The sequence below is a fragment of the Girardinichthys multiradiatus genome, chromosome 7 (genome assembly GCF_021462225.1).
Source record: "Girardinichthys multiradiatus isolate DD_20200921_A chromosome 7, DD_fGirMul_XY1, whole genome shotgun sequence".
NCBI lineage: Eukaryota > Metazoa > Chordata > Actinopteri > Cyprinodontiformes > Goodeidae > Girardinichthys > Girardinichthys multiradiatus.
The window spans coordinates 30,630,456-30,653,124 of NC_061800.1; the positions used below are offsets into that span (position 1 = coordinate 30,630,456).

Consider the following 22,669-nt stretch of genomic DNA (forward strand, 5'->3'; position numbering starts at 1 on the left):
TTGTAATAAATGTGAGGGTGTCCTAATTTATTCATTCACTTGTCAAAACTTCTTTCTTTCTTTCTTTCTTTCTTTCTTTCTTTCTTTCTAGGAACGAATATTGTTTAAAACCATTGTTTTATTTTTAACAAAGAGTATGTAATTAATGTAGAATTATCCAGTCCAAGTTTGATTTGTTTAAGTATTGTATTGTTCATGCAGGACCTGATCCAACAAAAAACTTTTACGTTGTCCTTTTTTGCATTTTTAGAAATGCATGAAAAGTTTCCCAGACCATATTTACTCTTTTTTGGAATATACGTTCAGATTAGACTGATTAAGTACAGGTTTGATCTGTGTAAATGTTTTAGATTTTGAGCTATTGCTGATTCTAGGAGGCCCAGCCTCCTGAAAATTAGTGAAACCGCCCTTTACTGTGGCTCCGTGAATCAGATACTAACTTCAGCGTCGCTGATTAAGGCGATGTAGTCCTGCTAACTGTTTCAAAGTTCATTTGGTGAACAGGAAAAGAAGTTCAACAACAACACGAAGGACCTGTTGGACATCATGGCTTTTTACAGTCGAGTCTCAGGCTCTGTTGGCGTGATTACTCTGCAGAATCCTCCCGTCAATGCACTGAGGTGAGAAACAAAGAGCTGCAGACCTTCAAGTCAAGTTCACATTCTCTATTCTTTCATATAAATACCAGATTTGTTGCACAAATCTCCTGTTTCCTAATTTGCTAAAGATGTAAATATATAAGACTGAGTTGTGTCAGATTACATTTTGTGAGCAAGAGATCAAATGTTTTGACAGAAAATAGGAAAACAAGAGTCTAAACTTACATTTTTAATACTGCTCAATGTAAGGTGCTGCTCGGTAAGGTACTTCATTGATTGTCATCAATTTGACCACCTCTTTAAAAATAAATAAAATGTTTAACACACTGCCAAGATGGGAAGACAACAGCAATGAAGGGTTATAAGGTCATTTCCAAACAACCTGGCGCGAGTCCATCATTCTACATTGTGGAAGATTATTTACAGGTGGTGAACATTTAAGACAGCTGCCTATCTTCCCAGGAACTGGTGATCCAGCAAATCCATCTTAATGTAAGAGTGGGCAATGCTCTGAGAAATCGCAAAACGTGTTATGTGTTGATGTTTTTTACAGAACAATCATGCAACAAATCAAACAGTAAACAAGCAATTACATCAAAATGTACAGAAAGTTTATTAAAAATAAGATTTGTCAAACATGCATTTGCAAAAATATATTTGCAAAAAGAGTTTAAATGTTAAGTAATTATTTACAACATTGTGCGTTTTTTTTTTTTTTTTGCCTCTTGATAGTTTGTATGTTCTGGTAAGATAAAGAATAAAGTTTCTCTCTTGAAATAGCTTAGACAACAACTTGAATCTTACTGGGATTTTACGAATACATTTCAGGAAAGCTCTGAAAAATGAACACATCAGAGTTTGAAGAGCTTCTGTTTGGTGAAATAGACTAAGAATAATTTTTTTTGCCAATATAAGTGAGATACTTGTTTGCTGCCTTATCTAATTAAAGAGGTTGAATTCCACTTCTAACTCTAGTGTTTTGCTCTGCCCATCAGATTGTTCCTTTAGACAACACACCATCTCCCTGAGTGCTCACAACAAAACACTCTTATCAATCATTTACTGATAGCTGCATGAGTGCAAAGCTTTCGCTGTCAGGAACACCCTGTTATCATTCCAACTTTTATACATTAAGAACATCTTAAAAGCAGAGTTGTTAGATTTTAACTCTGTTCTGGCCACCATTTCCCTATTATTTTGAAGCTCATTATACATTGGATGTTTGTCTTTTGTTGAAAAAGTAAGCAAGATGTATGTGTTCAACAGTTTTTACAAATAAAAATGTTTTAAAGCTTTGCATGCATTTACAGCCCTTTACTCTGGTAACCCTGAATACAATCTAGCGCAACCAACAAAACAATTTCTCAAGCTTTCTTAGAGAGCACTGCTTAATCTACGATGTGAAAATGAAAAATATTGCAACCTGTGAACACCTGGCCGTCCACATTTGCTGACAGGCCAGGCAAGGCGAGCATTAATTAGAGAAACAACCAAAGGACACATGGTAACTCAGGAGGAGCTGCAGTGATCCACAGCTCGGGTAAGAATAACAGCTTGCCGTTTCCCACAAGTTCATGGAGGGGACGTGGCAAATATGTCAAAGAAGCCACTCTAGCAGATGAAATCAAAGCTTACAAAATTCAAATGATGGTGGCAGCATCATGCTGTGGGTATTCCTTTCCCCAGCAGTAGCAACATACCCCAAAAACCTTTTGATAAGTAATTTCACTGAAAGGGATTATACAAAGTATTAATTCAGGAGGGACCATTTTCATTAGGTGGTTTCTGAAGGCAATTGGTTGCACTGAATTTTATGTAAGGGTGTCAGAGAAAACAGGGCTAAAAACATCTGCCTGCCAAACTTTTTGTTTGATTTTCATTTGCCAAGAAATGTGTAAAACATTGATCCTTTTCCTTCCACTGCATGATTATGCAAACCTCTTGTTGATCTGTCTCCTAAAACCCTAATAAAATGAACTGAAATGAAATGTGTAGTTGTAGCATGACACAATGTGTAAAAGAACAAGAGGAATGGAGACTTTTGACCTGGCACTGTATTAGTAATGATGGTAGACAGGAGAATAGCAGTGGAAAGACTCCAGTGTTACTGAAGCTCAGTTTGGAATACCTTACAGCAAACAAAGTTGAAAACCCATGGTTTCTGTTTCTTTCTGCAGTGCAGCGGTGAGGCAAGGCATTGTTCACACGATGCACAGAGCTCTCAGTGAGCCAGAGGTGAAATCTGTGGTAATCTGTGGCCAGAATGGAAAATTCTGTGGAGGTACAGACACCCCTCTGCAGTCAGTGATAAAGCAATGCTAAATATTTCAGGATTCACCCTGTGTCAGAAAGTTAAAAGGAAAAAGTTATACATTCTGTTCTGGAATGTTCTACTCCAGCTGATTTTTCTTATGATTCTATGACCTGGTTTGTCGTTATGTTTTTGAATAACAGGAGCAGACATCAGGGAGTTCGGGGCCAACATGAGAGGGCCTCCTCTGGTGCCAATTATCCATTTGATCGAGGCAGCAGAAAAACCGGTGGTGGCAGCCATAGAAGGGGTCGCTTTAGGCGGAGGCCTCGAGTTAGCGCTCGGTTGTCACTATCGTATCGCGCACTCTAAGGTTAGTTCACGCTTTAGGTCCCTGTGTCTCTGTTAGTCAGTGTCTTCATGCTGACAGTGTAGAGCTGCATCAGCATCCAAGTGACAGGTTTATATTTCATGATACTGGTACTTTTTACTCAGCTGGCTTTTAATAAATCTTACCTGACTTTCCATGCTTATAAAGTAAACTGAAGTAGAATGAGCTTTATCAATATAAAAAATCTTCTTCTTTAGTCTTTCACCTTCTGGTCACCAGTCGGTCGAACAAGTTAACATCTTCTGATTTCAGTCACTGGCTAATACAGTAACCATACTAGTCTCAAATACAGTAGGATGCTTGTTAGGTTTTATTTGGTGTACACATACCTGCATTGTGAGACTGGGTTCAACAACCACAGCATACTTTATCCAATGAATAATTTGATTCAGGCCAGACTTGGACTTCCAGAGGTGACTTTGGGTCTGCTGCCGGGTGCAGGAGGAACTCAGCGTCTGCCGAGACTCATTGGTGTCCCAGCTGCCTTGGAGCTCATCACCACAGGTAGAAAAATCAAACAGATGCTCCTGTTGCTACGAAACGATTGGGTGTGGTATTGTGCAGAAATGCAATTGGATTATTTATATAAAAGTTAAAGAACAAAGCTTCTGAAAGCTTTGGATTCATCAGGACTTCTGGATTAATTAGTCATCAGTGTTGGTCTCATCATTGAAAGTAACTAAACTAATCTTATGAAACAGTCAAATGTCTACACTAAGGAGATAAGACGAAAAGCCTGGGTAGCAAAGTTTGGAAAAGATGCTGTTTTCCCCCAGGAGTGGTTGTGTCAGTAAAGAACTTGGAGAAAGATGCCTTTTAAATGTCACTTTGCTGTAAAGAGCTACAAAGTACAGGTCCTTCTCAAAATATTAGCATATTGTGATAAAGTTCATTATTTTCCATAATGTAATGATGAAAATTTAACATTCATATATTTTAGATTCATTGCACACTAACTTAAATATTTCAGGTCTTTTATTGTCTTAATACGTATGATTTGGCATACGCTCATGAAAACCCAAAATTCCTATCTCACAAAATTAGCATATTTCATCCGACCAATAAAAGAAAAGTGTTTTTAATACAAAAAACGTCAACCTTCAAATAATCATGTACAGTTATGCGCTCAACACTCCTGATAGCTAGCTGCATTGACCCTGCCCTTGATAAAACACAGTGGACCAACACCAGCAGCTGACACGGCACCCCAGACCATCACTGACTGTGGGTACTTGACACTGGACTTCTGGCATTTTGGCATTTCCTTCTCCCAGTCTTCCTCCAGACTCTGGGCACCTTGATTTCCGAATGACATGCCAGAATTTTCTTTCATCCGAAAAAAGTACTTTGGACCACTGAGCAACAGTCCAGTGCTGCTTCTCGGTAAGCCCAGGTCAGGCGCTTCTGCCGCTGTTTCTGGTTCAAAGTGCTTGACCTGGGGAATGCGGCCCTGTAGCCCATTTCCCTGCACACGCCTGTGCACGGTGGCTCTGGATGTTTCTACTCCAGACTTCAGTCCACTGCTTCCGCCAGGTCCCCCAAGGTCTGGAATCGGCCTTCTCCACAATCTTCCTCAGGGTCCGGTCACCTCTTCTCGTTGTGCAGGCGTTTTCTGCCACACTTTTTCCTTCCCACAGACTTCCCACTGAGGTGCCTTGATACAGCACTCTGGGAACAGCCTATTCGTTCAGAAATTTCTTCTGTGGCTTACCCTCTTGCTTGAGGTGTCAATAGTGGCCTTCTGGACAGCAGTCAGGTCGGCAGTCTTACCCATGATTGGGGTGTTGAGTGATGAACCCGGCTGGGAGTTTAAAGGCCTCAGGAATCTTTTGCAGGTGTTTTAGAGTTAACTCTTGATTCCGATGATTAGGTTCATAGCTCGTTTAGAGACCCTTTTAATGATATGCTAATTTTGTGAGATAGGAATTTGGGTTTTCATGAGCTGTATGCCAAAATCTCCGTATTAAGAACAATAAAAGACCTGAAGATAGTTCAGTTAGTGTGCAATGATCTAAAATATATGAATGTTAAATTTTCATCATTACATTATGGAAAATAATGAACTTTATCACAATATGCTAATATTTTGAGAAGGACCTGTATGTCTAAAGTTCTGTGCTTTCATTAGTAAAGTAGAGAAAGCACACCACTGTTGCTCCATCCTGTAGGGGGCAGCATCTGCAAAGATCACAGGGAACTTAACCTCAGAAAACCGGATCCAAGAATCTTCTTTTTCTTTTGGCTTGTCCCTTTCAGGAGTTGCCACAGCGTGTCATCTGTCTCCATCTAACCCCATCTTCTCCATCTTCGTCTCTCACATCAATTTCCTTCATGTCCTATTTCATTCCATCCATAAATCTTCCCTTTGGTCTACCTCTAGGCCTTCTGCCTGGCAGTTCCAGCCTCAGCATCCTTCTACCTATGTACTCACTATTCCTCCTCTTTACATGTCTATACCATCTCAGTTTGGCCTCTCTGGCTTGTTCTCCAACACATCTAATGAGTTGTCCCTCTGTTGTACTCATTTCTGATCCCATCCATATTCATTACTCCCATAGAGAACCTCAGCATCTTCATCTCTACCTCCAGCTCTGCCTCCTGTCTCTTTCTATGTCCCACCGTTTCTAAACCATTGCTGGTCTCACCACCATCTTGTACACCTTACCTTTCATTCTCACTAAGAGTCTTTCATCACACAACCCACCTGACACTTTTTTCCTCCCGTTCCAACCTTCTTGGACACATTTCTTCACCTCTTTTCCACTGTCACCATTGCTCTGCACTCTGGACCCTAGGTACTTAAGAACAACGACTCCGTTAAATCGTTTAGTTTATTAACAAAGGTTCCTATGTAGTCTGTATAGAAAAGTATAGAAAAGTATGCAATTTGACTAAAGGGGGTTTAATAAAATGCATGAGCATTTTTTAACGATTTTTATTTGTAAAAAATAAATAAAAAATAAATTAAAACCACGTATCACTTTGATTCCACTTCACAATTATGCACACAATTATGGTCACATAAAATCATCCAGAAAATCCACTGAGTTTGTCACAAAATGTGGAAAGTTAAAGGGGTGTAATTACTTTCTGAAAGGCACTATAAAGGACTCAGCATTCAGTTAGTCAGACTGGATGCCTCAGGCCCAGGCTAGTTTTTGTTTTTTCGTCAGGCCAGCGGCCCTTTATAAAAGATCAGATGATGCAAATAAAAACAGAATGCTTGAAATAGCAAAATTCTTAATAAAGCAGAAAAATCCAACCTAGACCCAGCATGAAGTGCTCTACTAAGTTCTCTGGTCAGAGATTATATTTTTGTTGGAAGCAGAGTTTTTCTCCCAAACAGCAACAGAACATTACTGGAGGCTGCTCAACAGACTTCAGCAGTTATCTTCTCCTGCGGTAAGATTTATGTTGTACAGTAAAGAGATAAACTAGTGCGTAGTCTAATTGTGTCTGCCTGTCATCATAATTTAGATTGTCATACAGCATTTTAAATGCTCTGAAATTAAGTTGAGCTGCTCAAACGCCTCTTACTCTGATGACCAGCAGGTGTCAGCATATGGTAAGTTTTACTGCTTCGATTTATAAGGCAAGGATCTGCAATCTTTAAAATCCAAAGAGTCCTCATTTTTGACAAATAGCTACAATAGGAAATGTGTTATTTTTAAAGGACCGCCATTTTATTTCTATTTTTAGGTTTTAAAATGAAAAACCTTAAAACATTTGCAAGAAGAGGATGAATACATTTTCTTCTATGGGATGTCGATACCTGTGGAAAATTATGTGAAAAAGCACATACTCCTGCTCTAAGGTGTCTGCTCCTTTCAGCTTATATGAAATTAGCTCAATAAATCAGACACCCTGCAGTTTTTGGCCTTAATGTAAATATTGTAAGCATATAATCCTTTAAAATATGTGGCTTATGTTTGAAGGTTACTTTTTAAAGGGATGATTTTGGTTTATACTTTCAGTAGGTTTTGAAGGTGTAGCTTAGGTGCAGCTAGTCTGCATCTCGTACAGCTTTGTGGAAGAATGTCTTGTGGTCTGATGAAACCACACTTGAACTTTTGGGGCATAGTTTAAAATGGTTTGTTTGGCACAAAAACAATTCTGATTGCCACCAAAAGAACACCATACAAATAGTGAAACGTGGTGGTGGCAGCATCATGCTGTGGGGTTACCTCTCTTTAAATGGAACTACACTTTTTGTCAAGGTGGATAGAGTTGTGATCCAAAACCTTTAGGTGTCTGTCGGAAAGCTGCAGATGAAGAGGGATTTTATTTTTCAGCCTAAGTCGAAGCAGGCATTTAAAAATAAACCAAAAAAAATGGCTTAATGAGAGGAAATTTAAGGCTTTGAAATTGTCTAGATGAGGGGTCTCCAACTCCAGTCCTTAAGAGCTACTGTCCTACAACTTTTAGATAAACCCTTGCTCCAATACAGCTGAATCAAATAATTGAATTACCTCTTCAGCATGCCATCAGGTTTGGCAGAGGTCTGGTAATAAGCCATTAATTTGATTTAGGTGTGTTAAAGCATTGATGCATCTAAAAGCTGCGTTACAGTAGCTCTGAACTGGAGTTGGAGACCCCTGGTAGCCAGATTCCAGAACTAAATCTGTCAGAAAATCTGTGGGGGGATCTGATTAGAGTTTTGGTCATTAGATATCTTCACAATGGGGTATATTTGGAGATACATGGGCAAATATGCTAACAGACTCCAACTGAACAAGACAAACTGCTGAAATTGAATCAAAAGACGCTTCTACAGTCAGTTTAGAGGGTGCACAATATTGCCTATGAAATATGTCACTTTTAAAAGAGAAACAATTGTGAAATCATTTATCGTAGTTTCATTTTTAATGTCATAAAAACCCATTCTCACAGTGGTGTGTAGACTTTGATATCCACTGTAATAAGCAACCCAGTAACAAAGTCCCTTTACATGTTATTTGGCAACCAGTAACTCCAATATGTCATGTTATACATAATGTATTGAGGACTTCTGTGTGTCCCACAGGCCGCCATGCGACTGCAGCTGAGGCTCTGCAGCTTGGAATAGTGGATGAGGTGACGGATCACAGCACTGTGGATGCAGCTGTGAAGTTTGCTCAAAGTGTGGCAGGTAATATGGAAAAAAAGTGCATCCTAAGGTTTTTAATGGAGTGATAGAAACTTTCTTTGCTAAATTAAACAAGAACTCAGTGGAAGGAGGGAAAACTTCTATTGGAGCGGTTATTTTAGGTGAGGCTGACATCAAGAAGTGTCGACATGAAGCCTGTGGAAGGCAAAGCGAGCAGAAGACACGGCAGCCAGATCCTCCTTCAACACAGTCCATAAATGTTTTATGGATCTGTCAGATGGGGTCTGATGTCTTCACTGCTTTTGCTGTATTATTCAGGAGGGCGAAAAGGGACAAACCTTCCTAGAATATTAATATCGGGACCCTCTCCAGTCAATTAAGGGGACGAGGATTCCCGCCCGCACGTGAATCTGACTCATTTACAGACCGAGTGGATTCCTGAAGTGTGCCGCGTCCCTAGAGTGTTGGAGGAGCTATCTCCCAGTCTGAGTGAAGAATAGCTCATTCACTTTGGATGAATTGTGATAAAAGTGAAAAGGAAAGCCAGTGCTCTCAGCTCAAGAATGAAGTAAAAAAGGCTTTAAGATTCCTTGTCTGCTGAAGAAAGCAATGTTGTTATAAGCTTTGGAAGGGGGGGGGGGGGGGTTCTTGGTTAACAGTTTCTGGATGCTTCATATCTTTCTGTTAAGCTAAAATGACCTGTGGGCTCATATTTAACATGCAGAAATAAGAAGCATGTCTCCTGCTTCTGTTTGAGCTTGTATTCTTTCGCATGCAGTGGCGTGAACACACACCGCCCACTCGGCTGTGTGGTTCTGTGTGTTGGAGTACGCACAGGGGGAAAGGTGTGTTTTGCCTCAGTGGGGTCCCGCTTTATGGGAGAGCTTTTATTTTTCTGTGTGATACAAACATGAATTAAAGTATTTATGACTGCACTGTAGGCTTCTCGTCACCTTGTGTCAGATATGTCATCTCAAGCTGTCTGTTTGCTGGTTTCTGAACCTTGACATCTTTTTTCTGAGGCGTTAAAATCAGCATCAAGTGTGTTTGTAACTTAATTTTGAGCCTACAGCTAAATAAATCTTTTTGTTTTCTGTGGAAAATGTCAACTTTTAGGTCTGAAAGAACCCATTTAATACATCATAATATTATAAAGTAATATGTGGAAAACAATTCAACAGGTCTGTTTAATTATGGAAAAAATGTCCATCCATCCATCCATCCATCCTTTTATTTCACTCCCTCAACCCTTCTTCCTTCCTTACTCCCATTTTTTTCCCCCCCTCCCTCCATAATTAACGTTTGACCTCTGTAGAAATGTCTGGTATAAAATCTTCATGAATTTCTGTATTTATACTTCAACAGTGTGCTGAAGAGGACTGAGAGCTTTGGAGATCAGAGTCTGATAAAGTGCCGTTTGGACATGAAGCCTGAGAAAGGGATTTGTGTTCGTAAAGCTGAGTCTTTGTATCAGTCAGATGCCTGAATTAAATAACGGACATGGAGTATTAGGAGAGCAACCTTAGTTTTTGGTGCATGTAGAGGAAAAGTGAAACATTTATGAGCACAGGATGCACATTAAGATCCCACGTCTCCATGTACATGCCAGACTGGTACACATTTATCTGGGGGAAAAAAATCAGTTTGTGCATTTAACTTAATGCAGGCGTTGCCAGGAACAGATCTGAGTCTCTCACTGGTGACGAGATTAACTTTTTTTTCTTTTTTAACCCAGCGGTTGCAACATCTGCCCACTACATCTGTCGGGGTGCAGCCAGGATTCCCATCCGCTGCAAATCCACTGCTCAACCATTTACAGATTAACTGCTGCAATAATGCCTCCTAAATCACACTGAAACCGCATTGCGCTGCCACAGAACCCCTTGCTGATAATTGTTAACTGAGAATATATTTTCCTAATGTATGACTTCCATCATCATCTCTCCATTGGTTATACCCTTTCTTAAAGAAATGTGTATCATCTCAGACAAAGTGTATAAGATAAATTAAATATAGTTCTTGTGGCTTTAAGGCTCACCATGGTGACCCAGTTTCTGACCCAAACTCTCATGTGAGAGTAATTCAGTGGAGCTGTGAAGGTTTCTGACTGTTGTCTCTTGTAATCACATCAGAGGAGTCAGGATTGGGAATTAAGATGCTTTTAACAAGGTTTTAGCAGATTGGCCATCTTTTTCTCCCTCGTTTCCAACCTTTAAAATCACAGCATGCTTAAAGGCTTGTGCTATACAATTGTTGGATTAAATCTTGTATGAATATTTTTGAAGCCACTGTAGGGTATATCTTTGCTTGAAAGCCCAAGAATCACTGAACTTTGCTGGAATTGAACCTTTTGTTTTTTTTGTTGCGCTCAGAGCTGCAGCATTCAGGCAGAGTCCCTGCGATTATCTGGAAATAGCCTGTCGGATCAGCCTGCTCTTGGAAGCTGACTGAGTGGATGAGTGTGCCTGAAAAATGAATTATATCCACACTTCCCGAGTGCTGGTTGAAAATTTCAACTGAGTGGAGCACTACTTACAAAAAGGGAGCACTTTTTAGCTTAAAATTCAAATTACACACGTGAACATGGCCAGAAACTAAATTGAAGTGTGTGCTTTCATTAATTTCTACTTTACACTAGCTGTAATTTCTTTAAAGAGACTTTTTCATTGTTTCTCGTCCAGGTAAATCTTTGGATGCGCGTCGTATCAGCACCTATCCACGTCCACGCTCCCCTGATTTGGCTGAGATCTTTGAAAAAGCGATGAAAGAGGTGCGACGGAGCGCCCGCGGAGCCATAGCACCAGTTACTTGTGTCCAGGCAGTTCACGCTTCTGTCACCCTGCCCTACGCTAAGGGTATGGAGCGGGAGAGGGAGCTGTTTTCCACACTCTTCACCTCAGGCCAGGCCCACGCTCTACAGTACTACTTCTTCGCCCAGAGAGCTGTCAGCAGGTGGAGCACGCCCAGCGGAGCCCGCTGGGACACCAGCAAGCCCAGGCCCGTGCGTAAAGCAGCTGTCATCGGTGAGCGCTTTAGGCTTTTAATTTGTACTCGGCTTTCAATTAGCACATGCACACTGACTCATCGAGTTATCTGTGTGGCATCTCCAAAGTCCCGTTGCCTATGGAAACTAAGCCCTCATTAACAGTTTATCCGAGTTTGGTAAATGGACTCGCTCTTCCCTGCAGGGAGGATGGGATACACCACAGTTTGGATATGCGAGGCTCAGCAGCTTGTGCATTAAAATTGCAAGCTCTTGAAAATCATTTAATTTGTGAAAGATAATATCAGAGAATATGTTTTCTCCCTACACTATGCTGTCATGATAACTTAGTGGGTCAGAACAGGGTACCTGTGCAGTCTGGAAAAATATGGAGTTGGGTTTAAGTATTTAGCAGATCTGGATAAGTATGGGAAAACATTTCAGTCATTAGATTCATAACACATAGAGTGACATTTTTCAAGCTCTGATTTTTTGAAATGTTGATGATTATGGGTAATAGATAATAAAAGGTCACTGCCTTTAGAAAACATGAACATTCATATCAATCAATATAAAAAAATATATTTTAAACTGATATTTCAGGCTTCTGAAAGGTTTGTTCATTTCAATGCCCTTAATACTTGGTTGGGGCTCCTTTTTCATGCCTTACTGCATCAATGCAGCGTGGCTTTAAGGCATTTTGCCTTTGGTTCCGCTGAGGTGTAATCTGCATTGTTGGGTCTGGTGTCTCTCATCTTTCTCTTGACAATACTCCACAGGTTTTCTATGGGGTTCAGGTTAGGCAAGTTTGCGGGACAAACAAGCACAGTAACGCTAAGCATCTATATGAAGCTTGTCAGGAGGAGGAAGCATTTAAGTGCTCTAAAATGTCCTGGTAGATGGTTGCGTTGACTGTGGACCTCAAAAAACACAGTGGACCAACACCAGCAGATGACATGACACCCAAATCCTCACTGACTGTGCAAACTTCACACTAGACTTCAAGCAAAGTGGATTCTGTGCCTCCGTATTCTTCTTCCAGACTCTGGGGGCTCGATTTCCAAATTAAATGCAGAACTTTCTCTCATCTGAAATTAGAACTTTGGACCACTGCGCAACAGTCCAGTTCTTTTTCTCCCTAGCCTAGGTAAGATGCTTGGATTTTTGATCAGATAATCCTCTCAAGGCTGCAGTTACCCATGTTGCTGGTGCAGTTTGTCCTACCATGCATTTTTCCTTCCACTCAACTTTCTATGAATATGCTATAACTCAAATTTTCTGAAACACTGAATTCTGGGTTTTCATTTACTGTAAGTCATAATCATCAAAATTACAAGAAAGAACGGCTTGAAATATTTCACTATGTTTAATGAATCTATGTAATTTACTTTGAGTTTCATTTTCTGAAATGAGTGACAACAAATGTTAAACTTATTCACAATCATTTGTTTTAGCTGAACCTGTATATTTAGATCCATCCCTCTCAGTCCCTCTATCCATCCATTCCTCCATCCATCCATTGAGACGAAGCCCTCATTTGCAGTTTAGTGAGAGTAGTAGTTGCTCCCTGGATGGGGGATTGGATTCCTGATAATCTGGATATGTTAGGTTCAGCAGCCTGCTTTGGAAGAAATCTCTACACTCTGTGAAACTTTTTAAAGTTTTATCAAATTTATTTGTGCATAAAATATTAATTGTGTTTAAATGTAGGATTTGTGTCCTCTAAGGGCTTGGCACCATGGGACGAGGTATAAGTGTCTCCCTGGCCCAGGCCGGGTTGTCGGTGGTTGCCGTGGAGACCCAGGAGAAGCAGCTGTTGGAGGCAAAGCAGGCGGTGTCTGGCATGTTAGAGAGGAGTGCCAAGAGACGAGGGGTGCCCCTGGCAGATGATAAAATCAAATACAACTGCAGCGTCCAGGCTGTGGCAGATGTTGACCTAGTCATTGAAGCTGTGTTTGAGGACATGGCTCTGAAGAAAACCATCTTTCAGCAGCTGTCGGGCATATGCAAACCTGGAACGCTCCTGTGCACAAACACCTCTGGACTGGACATAGATGAGCTGGCTTCTCAAACCCAGAGCCCAGAGCTGGTCGTTGGGATGCACTTCTTTGCTCCAGCTCACGTCATGAAGCTGTTGGAGGTGGTGTATGGGCCACGTTCATCTCCTGAAGCCTTGGCCACTGCCATGGAGATGGGAAAGAAGATGGGAAAAGTGAGCGTCGCAGTTGGAAACTGCCGGGGTTTTGTAGGGAACCGTATGCTGAAGCCTTACCTGGAGCAAGCCTTCTTCCTACTGGAAGAGGGAGCCACACCTGAGCAGGTGGATCAGGTGCTGGAAGAGTTTGGGTTTGCTATGGGTGTGTTCAAGGTGTCCGACCTCTCCGGGCTGGATGTTGGCTGGAAAGTCAGGAAGGCAGATGGTTTAGTTGTGCCTGGCTCTACAGGAAAGTCTGCTAGAATACGAGGAGGCAGCAGGTACAGTCCTTTGGGAGACCTGCTCTGTGAGCAGGGAAGGTTTGGTCAGAAAACGGGCAGAGGATGGTATCAGTATGACAAACCCGGTGGTCGTGTGGCTAAACCCGACCCTTGGCTGTACGGATTTCTGGAGGAGTACCGAGCCCGGCATGGCTTGGTGGCGCGCCGCATAGATCACCAGGAGATGCTGGAGCGATGCCTCTATGCCATGATTAATGAGGGTTTCCAAATTCTCCAGGATGGAATAGCTGCAGGACCAGAAGACATCGACGTCATTTATGTCCTCGGGTATGGATGGCCCCGCCACCGCGGGGGTCCCATGTTCTACGCTGGCCTGGTGGGTCTTGACAAGGTTTTGAAGAGGCTGGAGCACTACCACCAGGTGTACCCTGATATTTTAGGTCTGAAGCCCTGCAGCCTGATCAGGAAGCTGGCTGCCAGCAGTAGCCCACCGATTCACAGATGGAGGGAGTTCATCCAGAAACCCCGTAGCCAGCTTTAAACATCAGCTCACCTTTAATGTGTGAGCAGATTTTTCTAATAATGAACGCTAATTAACCAAATGATTTAAAATGTATTTTGCACTCAAATGTACCTTTTTAATAAGCTCCATTAAACTATATTAAATTGCATAAATAATTCTGATCTATCATCTGTACGCCTTGTATTTGTCTATGCAAAGGTAACAATTATTAGGAGGGCTCAATCTACACTAGTAAAGTTAATTGAGAACCTACAGTGCTGAAGTATTTGTCCCTTGTAAAGATTTGTTTTTGCATTTTTTGTCGCACTTTAAAACTTAAATCACATTTTAATATCAGATAAACCTAACCTGGATGAAAACAAAATGCTGTTTTCAACCGATGATTTCATTTATTAACGTAAAAAAAAACCTCTGCAAACCAACCTGGCACTATGTGAAAAGTACTTTCCTGCTGAATGGGTTTTTTTGGTCTTGAATGGCCTGTTTAAGGCTACCCCACAACATCTCAGTCAGAGTTAAATCCTGACTTTGACTAGACTACTCCACCAAGCCCTTTTGCACCATAACCCAAATGGGTGTGAATTTAACAGCAGGAACTGGCTGGACATTTCCTTTGAGGATTTCTGCTAGAGAGGAGAATTCATGGCTTATTTAAATTACTGCAAGTTGTCCAGGTCCAGAAGAAACAAAGCAGCCTCAGACCACCACACTACCAACACTGTGTTTGACAATCTGTATAACGTGTTCATTTTGAAATCTTTTAAAACTAAAGGTTTACTTTGACTAAACCATCACATCCAATTGACCAGCTGAAGCAGGCAGAAGAGCAAATAATCTCTTTTAAGGTATGTGTAACTACACTCATGTAGTGGGAATAAATTGCTGTATTATGGGCACAGTGGGACCTGATACACTAAAATGCACAAAACATACCAATAAAAATCTTTATCTTGCAGATATTATGTCCAAATCAGATGTATACCCGGCTCACAATATCAGAATCTGAGCTTTTATCTGTGCTATGCTTTAATTTAATAAATATAATTACACTGTCTAGAAAGTTTTAAAATTGTTAAAATGACAGATCCTGCATGCAGTACAGATTGCAGTTTCAACAACAGCAAAGCATTAACAAAATACAAAATGTGCAAAGCCAAACAAATTAAAAACATAATTGAGTCAGTGAAATTCCCGGTGGTTTTCCAGCAGGGTGTTTAGATGCGGATCACTAGTCATTTAAATGTAAGGTGACAGTAATGGGAGTAAATTGTTGAGGTTGTGAAAGTTGTAGCTGCAGCCTCGGCAGAAATGGGGGAAAATCATTTTAGCGGACGGCTGTAAGAGAGAAGGACCTCCTGTCTCGTTTGTTGGAGCTTTAAGTTATTAATATTCCCTAAACTCAGAGGCTGTAATGGAAAGGAGTTTTTGTTCAGTCTCCACTGTTTCAACAAATTATCACACTTCTGCATATGAGGTTCAATGAAACTGATTACCCATGATACAATATTAAATTCTGCATATGGACCTATCAAAGTTATTACAAAAAAGCAATGTCAGCTGAATGTTTTTTTTTTTTTAACGTTTTTAGAATCGTTTTGTATTTACATTTAGAAATAGCAAAATAAAACCAAAGAAAATATTTAATAGCTAATCTGACCAAAGTTATAGTTACAGAAAATGCAAATGGGAAAGACTTTCCTAACTATTAAAGTAATGTCTAATAAACTGATATACTGTACAAGAACATGAATTCATTGTTCTGTAACAGAGATTCCTACAAAGTCAGATTTCAAAATGCATTGCCAGTTGTTGTCTTTTGCCAATATATTGTATCGGGATTTATTGGAGTAGACCAAAACAATGTTGTGCTTAACAGTACATTAAGGTAGAAATTTTTACAAATAAAAATATGAAAAGAATGGCTGCATTCTCATCCTGCCCAGTTTCAAGTCCTTTGCAGCCTCTAACAGTTTTTCTTCCAGGACTGTCCTGTAATTACCTTCATCCATCTTCTCGTCAACTGTGACCAGCTAGCTTCCCTGTACCGGCTGAAGAAAACATCTCTACGCAACATGACGCTGCCGCTGTCATGTTTTACTGTGGGGATGGTGTGTTCAGGGTCAAGGGAAGTGTTCGTTTTAATGTTGATCTCATCAGTTTTAATGTTGTACACCTTCATCCACATGTTTGCTGTGCTCTTGCTTTGCTTGTAACAAACTTTAAAATGGGCTTCTTATGGCTTTCCTCTTGTTACTTCAAGAAAGAACTCAACGCCCTTCTGTTTAAAATAGCTTTTAATGTCTAAATCTGCCTTTTGTTTTACGTGTTTTTAAGTGTTATGTTGTACTGTTTGATTTTTATTGTTGTACTTCTGTAAAGCATCTTTGAGTTCCTAGAAAAGTGCTATACAAATAGAATGTATTATTATTATTACTGTTTTATAAAGGCCAGATTTGTGGTGCACACAACTAATCATTGCCCTGTGATCTGATCCTTCCAATTGAGTTGCAGATCCTTGCAGCTCCTCCAGAGTTAACGTGAGCCTCCTGGTTGCTCCTCTGATTAATGCTCTCTTTACCTACCAAGCTGGTTGATAGGTTTGTAATTGTGCATTCGGTTTCCATTTGTAAATCATGCATTGAGCAGTGCGCAGTGACGTGTATTAAACTTGGCTTATTGTTTTATAACCTAATGTTCTCTAACACACCTCTGAGGTCTTCCCAGAAAAACCTAGAAGCTTGTTCTCGTAACTTGACAAAATGTGATTAAGGGTAAGGTGTATGTACCACTTTTTGTTCTTTCATTATGCATTTTGCAACATGTGAATTGTGATCAAATCCTTGAATAAAAACATGCTATGTATATTGTTTTGAATTTTTGCGTGTTGTGTTGCTTCTTTTTATGATTTTTGTTTGAACAAAAGAAGCTCATTTCTTTTTCCCCTCTGTGGTCCATATCTGCTGTTTTCTGCTGGGTCAGCTTCAGCAGTGACAGAGGAGAGCAGAGGGAGACCCACAGCTTTAAACTGCTTTAGCATTAATCAATGGCTCATTCCAGGTAAATCTCAGTCTGACGTCCAACACTGAGCAGATGTTAGGGTTGCCACCTAGCGGCTGGAGAGCAGCTGGAACATTTTGCTTTATAATGCTCCCATTTTCATAATTATTTACGCATTTTCTGCATCATTTATTTAATTGGTTGCAAGATTCCACGCATAGCACCAGTTTTCTTTTCAGGAATGCTTTGTGGCTCATATTTACCAGTAATTAGAAGATACCCTCAACAAATGGAGACTTTTAAAGCCCAGTTGGTTAAGGTTTATTGGAGACGATGAATTTCATACGCAGACCCTGATCTTTGAAGTTGTCTGAGGGGCTGATGAAAGCCTGTGGTTGTGGTGTTTGAAGTGCGCGCAGCAGCTGGCTTTGTGTTCGTGGGGCTCCTCCCGTTTCTGTGATGAAGTTCAGATGCGCGTCACCAAGCAGCGCGCACAGCTGAGGAGCTTCCCCGACGCCACGGCACGGCTCGAGAGATGGGGAGATGCGTGGATCACGATCACGGGAGGCTTCGACTGTAACACCACCCGTCGTTTGTACTTTCACAGAATGCGCCGCCACCCTTTGCGTGAGCACCGACCGAGCTGATCTGGATTCAGAAGACCCAGCTGCATCCATACCCTCTCTACAAAGCTTCCTTGGCTGCGTGGACCGTGAAAAACATCTCTCCTCGGTCCCTGGCGTTGTCTGTGTTTTAGTTTTACTCTAAAAGGTCGTACGTGCTTTTTCTTTTTTTTTTTTTTTTTATTGGATCCGGGAAATGTTGGCATGGCCACCTCGGGAGCTCATAAGTGTCCGAAGAGTGAGAAGTTGGACGAGGCGCAGGCTTTGGCCAAGAGCTGCGCGGGGAGACCAGACTTCCTGCCGTGTGATGGACTCTCCATCTGCGCGACGCACAGCCACGGGAAGTGCTTCAAACTGCACTGGTGCTGCCACTTGGGCTGGTGTCACTGTAAGTTTGTGTTTGCATGCTTTAATGACCAATCTGGATCAATAAGACTGAAAACTTAGCGTCTATGATGGCTAGAAATACCCGATATTCAGGCCATGTTAAAAATACAGAAAGGCTGGACATTTTATTTAGACTAATCTATAAAGATTACAACGAAAAAAGGTATTTGATGACCACGTAAAGTGTTTATTGATGTGCGTCTCAGTAAATTAGAATAGCATCTGAAGGGTGTTTCAATTAGATTCAAGAAGTGCGAATCATAAATTGTATATATTATTTACACACATATCAACGAGTTAACAAATATGGAATAAAATAATTGGTAAAAGTATAGATTTTATGTCGGGTGACAACTGGAAATACAGTAATTATTTGTCTATTAAAGTGGACATCATGCATCTCTGGCTGTTTTACCTGAAAGTTTCACCATTTCCGTTACTATAATGTTATTGAAAATATTTCAACCACAGTATTTATTTCTGCAGTAAAAAAAATAAAATATTTTTGTTAGTAGACTGCAACTTTTTTGCTGTAAAAAAACTAATCTTTGCTATCAGACTGTGACTTTTGATATTTGGTGTAAGTGTTTTATTTATTATCAAAACAATATGTTCTGAAGGTTACTTCAGTTAAGGGAGTTATAGTTATTAGTTTTTTTTTTTAAAAGGGCTGAAATGACAGTGTTAGTGGAGCTGATGGAATACATCTAAATAAATGGGAGTATCATTAAAAAGTTTTCTTATTTTAATAATTCAAAACAGAAAGTGAAACTCGTGTCCTGATTTATCAGACACGTTTCTTTTTTGATGATTAGGACTTACAGGTAACAAATTTATTGTTTTTCAGAAAATTTTAACATTTCATAAGAGTTATTAAAAATGATTTACTTTGTAGAAATGTTTTACACAATCATGGGAAAGCTGCTAACTTGACAGTTGTCCAGCAGACATTCAGTAGACACGTTCAGGTTGTAGTTCCGTAATAAACCCGCAACCTCGAACCCCCTATGATGTATCCCTGTGTCTTTTCACATTATACGGGTTGATCATAGCCCTGTGTGCTTACACAGCATGCGCTGTGATTAAGGAACCAAAGGGGTGTGGTTTACAACACGCAGCTTTCGCCTGATAGAATTGAGGACTTGAAAAGCACAAATGTGTGTCTTCTATACAAAGCCTTTTCAGATACATTCAGTGCTTTTCTTCCAAGCACAGTTGTGCACCATCCTCAACATTATATTGTCGGCATCAGATTCTGCTGGGCCACATATTTCTCAGATCATACGGTCCATCTGCTTCCACTGAGCACCACAGACTCCTACTGCTTGTGCAGGTGTCTTCACTTGTATTACATCACTGCGTCTCACCTGTTCTGCAATTCCACTAAACCCCCTTTCTACCTCATGGTGGTTAGGGGGTTGTGATTACCGCCTGAGGTGCATCAGAGCCTTAATACTGGTAATAGGACGTCAGCCCCCTATTCCATGTCAGGATCTTACAGTTGATTTCGAAGTGTAAAGAACATGTGTAGATCACAACACAGAAAGATTACCTGAAAATGACACTTTTCTGAAGGAGGATAAGCTACAAAGGTCATTGTTAAAGAAGCCAGTGCTTCACATAGTGCTGTATGTAAGTCTTTTAGAGGAAGGTTCAGTGGAAGGAAAAAGTGTAACAGAAGGTAATTTACAAGCAACACAGTTAACCTCAGTTTTAAGAGGATTGTAAAGCAAATAGTTTGTGGGAGATTAACAAGGTCTGAACTGTGGAGTCTGTGCTTCAAGAGCAACCACATACATACATATCCAGGACATGGGCTACAACTGTCCCATTCCTTGTGTTACGTCATAACTAAACCAGTAACAAAATCAGAAAGGTCAAACCTGGGCTAAGAAGAAAAATTACTGGACTGTTGCTCAGTAGTTCAAAGCTTTCTTTTCAAATGAGACCAAATTTTGCATTCCATTTGGAAATCAAGATCCCAGAGGCAGTGGGGAAGAAGAGTGAGTAGTGTCAGTGATGATTTGGGGAGCCCTTTCATTTCCTGGTGTTGATCTGCTGGGTTTTATTTAGTCCAACATCAGCGCAGTCATCTAGCAGGAAATTGTAGAGCCGATTTAGTGCTTATGACTGTAAATAATTAATTATTTAGAGTCATGTTTAGAGAGAATACATTTCCTGACATAAATTAACTTTTCAATGTTATTATTTATTGAGATGTAATTGTATTAGCTTTACTACCCTTGTAATTTCATTCAACAGTAATGGTCAAAATTTCAAGTTAAAATTGTGTCAGTCATGCACGATTCTAATTTTAATGAACAGTTGATTATTTGCAATTTCTGCCCAACATAAAATCGAAACATCAAAATTTTAACAGTTACTTTAGTCGTTAATGTCATACCTTTGAAGGACTAGCAAGATGCTATCGAGGCGTTAAGCATTTCATGCTGACTGCCTGCCATGTGGATTATTTTTGTGCACTTACACTGGATGCCTGGTAGGTTCGAGTTTATGGAGTGATACTCCAGAGTCCAGTCAAGTTGCTTATAAGCACCTAACTAAGGCAGATTAGACTGTTAAATAATGTGGCAATAAAGTGGACGCAAAAGTTTATTTTTATACTAGGAGCATATTCTATCCTCAGAGAACTTGTGTTTTATATTTGACATAATTTCTACATCTATTATAAATACTCTCTTGTATTATTCATGATATGAAAGCTAATTTACGCTTCAACAGATTCAAACCCTCCAATAAAGAACCCCTTAAAAATAAAGTCTGTCGTCCGAACATAGAGGCAGCTCATGAGCAGGATGGGATTTTTATGTTTGAGATTCTGGTTCTGTTTTTCTGTTTCTGTCTCTGTGACAAATTTATTTTCTTGATTCATTCTGATGACTCTGTCACACGTCTGAATCATCACTTTCATTTCTGCTTTTATAGGCCATGTCTGGTGATTTCCTGTTAATGTCATATTAAGTATTACAAAAACATCCTTTCTATCTGGGTAAATACAGGTAATATACAATCTTTTGGAAGCTGAATTAATCTCAGTAGTTGGCCACCTGTATTTAGCATGTATTTAGACTCAACATGATGTGTTAAACACTCAGCAGGCCAGCCAGTGTTTATGTCACGGCTGAAAATGGTGCTTCTGTAGAACTTGTACTGAAGCTGATAATGGGCATGGACCAGGTATGTTGCACAGGTGTACCAATGGTTTGAAAATGGCCATTCCTAAATTGCTAAAATAAATTTGTGCTTCCTTTAATGTCATTTTAAACTCCTTATACTGAAAATAACATCGAATTTTCTTTCACACTGGGACATATAATGGTTAATCTGGTTTATAGTCCTTTTAAGAAAATGCCAGTGACAGTGCAGGAGTGACAGGAGTTTTTCCCGGCTGTATGGAGCATAGAGTAGTTCAGTGCCGGCCCTCCCCCACCTATTGTTGCTCACTGATGGACTGCTGCCTGAAAGAAGTGTCTCACGCCCACCACTGGTTTGGGAAAAAAAAGTTTATTTAGTCATGGTGAGCAAGCTAAAGGTGAGCCACCAATCACTCTCATTTTAATCATGTTGTTTACAAACTATAGTTAATACTACATTTAGAAAGTTCTTAATTCTTTCTTAAGTCTAAGTGTTAAAATAACAAAAACAAGTGTTACATTAGTATAACAAATAATCAGCATATTAGATTTTTTAGCAGCGGAGTAAATAATTGTTGCTTTTCTGTTTTGCATAAAAATGGATCATATCATAGATTTTTGTTTAAAATATTCCTACAAATACCATTACACTGTGGTGTTTTTACTGAACACCATCATACCATAATAATCTTATACTGGCCTACGCCTAGCTAATACATATGTATTCATCAAAGAATTTTGTTAGGGTGCATGTTATAATAAAAAATATCAGAACTGAACAATAAAATTTAACCTTCTTTAGACCATTGTTGTGGAATCGCCTTTAGCCACTTCTTATTTTATTGCAGCAAAGGTGCCTGCTAATGCGTATTGTAAACATACCTAGGATTGTATTGGAACTGCTTGGCAGACATTTATTGGCCAGAGTGTGAACAACATCCAAGTGTGATGTTCAGCTGTAAAGGATCAGAATGGATTGTGCACAATATAATGTAATAATTTAGTTTTAAAGCCCTGTTTAGCAGTAGCATCATCAATAAAACAACCTAGTTATTTGACTGGAAAATCTGTTTTTACTACCATGCCCAATTACTGTATGTCTAATGTTGCATGAAACCGAAAGGTAATTTTATATCTGTTGTTTGTTCAATAATTACAGTAAAAATACAATTAATAAATTTTTTATACATATGCAAATATATTGAGTCAGTAAGGGGTGAAGTACACTTGAACAATTA

The 22,669-nt window shown here is 39.9% G+C and overlaps 2 protein-coding genes across 2 annotated transcripts in view; both read left to right on the forward strand.

Annotated features, from left to right (window-relative positions):
- The first annotated feature begins 467 nt into the window (after window positions 1–467).
- On the forward strand, window positions 468–14,430 carry ehhadh (enoyl-CoA, hydratase/3-hydroxyacyl CoA dehydrogenase). The gene is made up of 7 exons (XM_047370183.1): window positions 468–620; window positions 2,777–2,880; window positions 3,054–3,223; window positions 3,634–3,745; window positions 8,265–8,369; window positions 11,009–11,350; window positions 13,038–14,430. Exons 1-7 carry the CDS (start codon window positions 547–549, stop codon window positions 14,285–14,287), a joined length of 2,157 nt encoding a protein of 718 aa, XP_047226139.1. The 5' UTR covers window positions 468–546; the 3' UTR covers window positions 14,288–14,430.
- A 3,203-nt stretch (window positions 14,431–17,633) lies between these two features.
- Window positions 17,634–22,669, forward strand: part of zgc:162707 (UPF0524 protein C3orf70 homolog B) — a 35,797-nt gene continuing 30,761 nt past the window's right edge. The window contains exon 1 of the mRNA XM_047370185.1: window positions 17,634–18,277. Within this exon, the coding sequence (XP_047226141.1) occupies window positions 18,094–18,277 (184 nt within the window). The 5' untranslated portion in view covers window positions 17,634–18,093. The remainder of the gene's footprint in view (window positions 18,278–22,669) is intronic.

What these genes read in the sequence shown, in the direction of transcription:
- ehhadh (XM_047370183.1), top strand. Translation starts at nt 547, where the DNA reads ATGGCTTTTTACAGTCGAGTCTCAGGCTCTGTTGGCGTGATTACTCTG. An exon ending in CCTCCCGTCAATGCACTGAG is followed by an intron (nt 621 to 2,776) that starts GTGAGAAACAAA and finishes TTCTTTCTGCAG; the next exon opens with TGCAGCGGTGAGGCAAGGCA. An exon ending in GAATGGAAAATTCTGTGGAG is followed by an intron (nt 2,881 to 3,053) that starts GTACAGACACCC and finishes TTTGAATAACAG; the next exon opens with GAGCAGACATCAGGGAGTTC.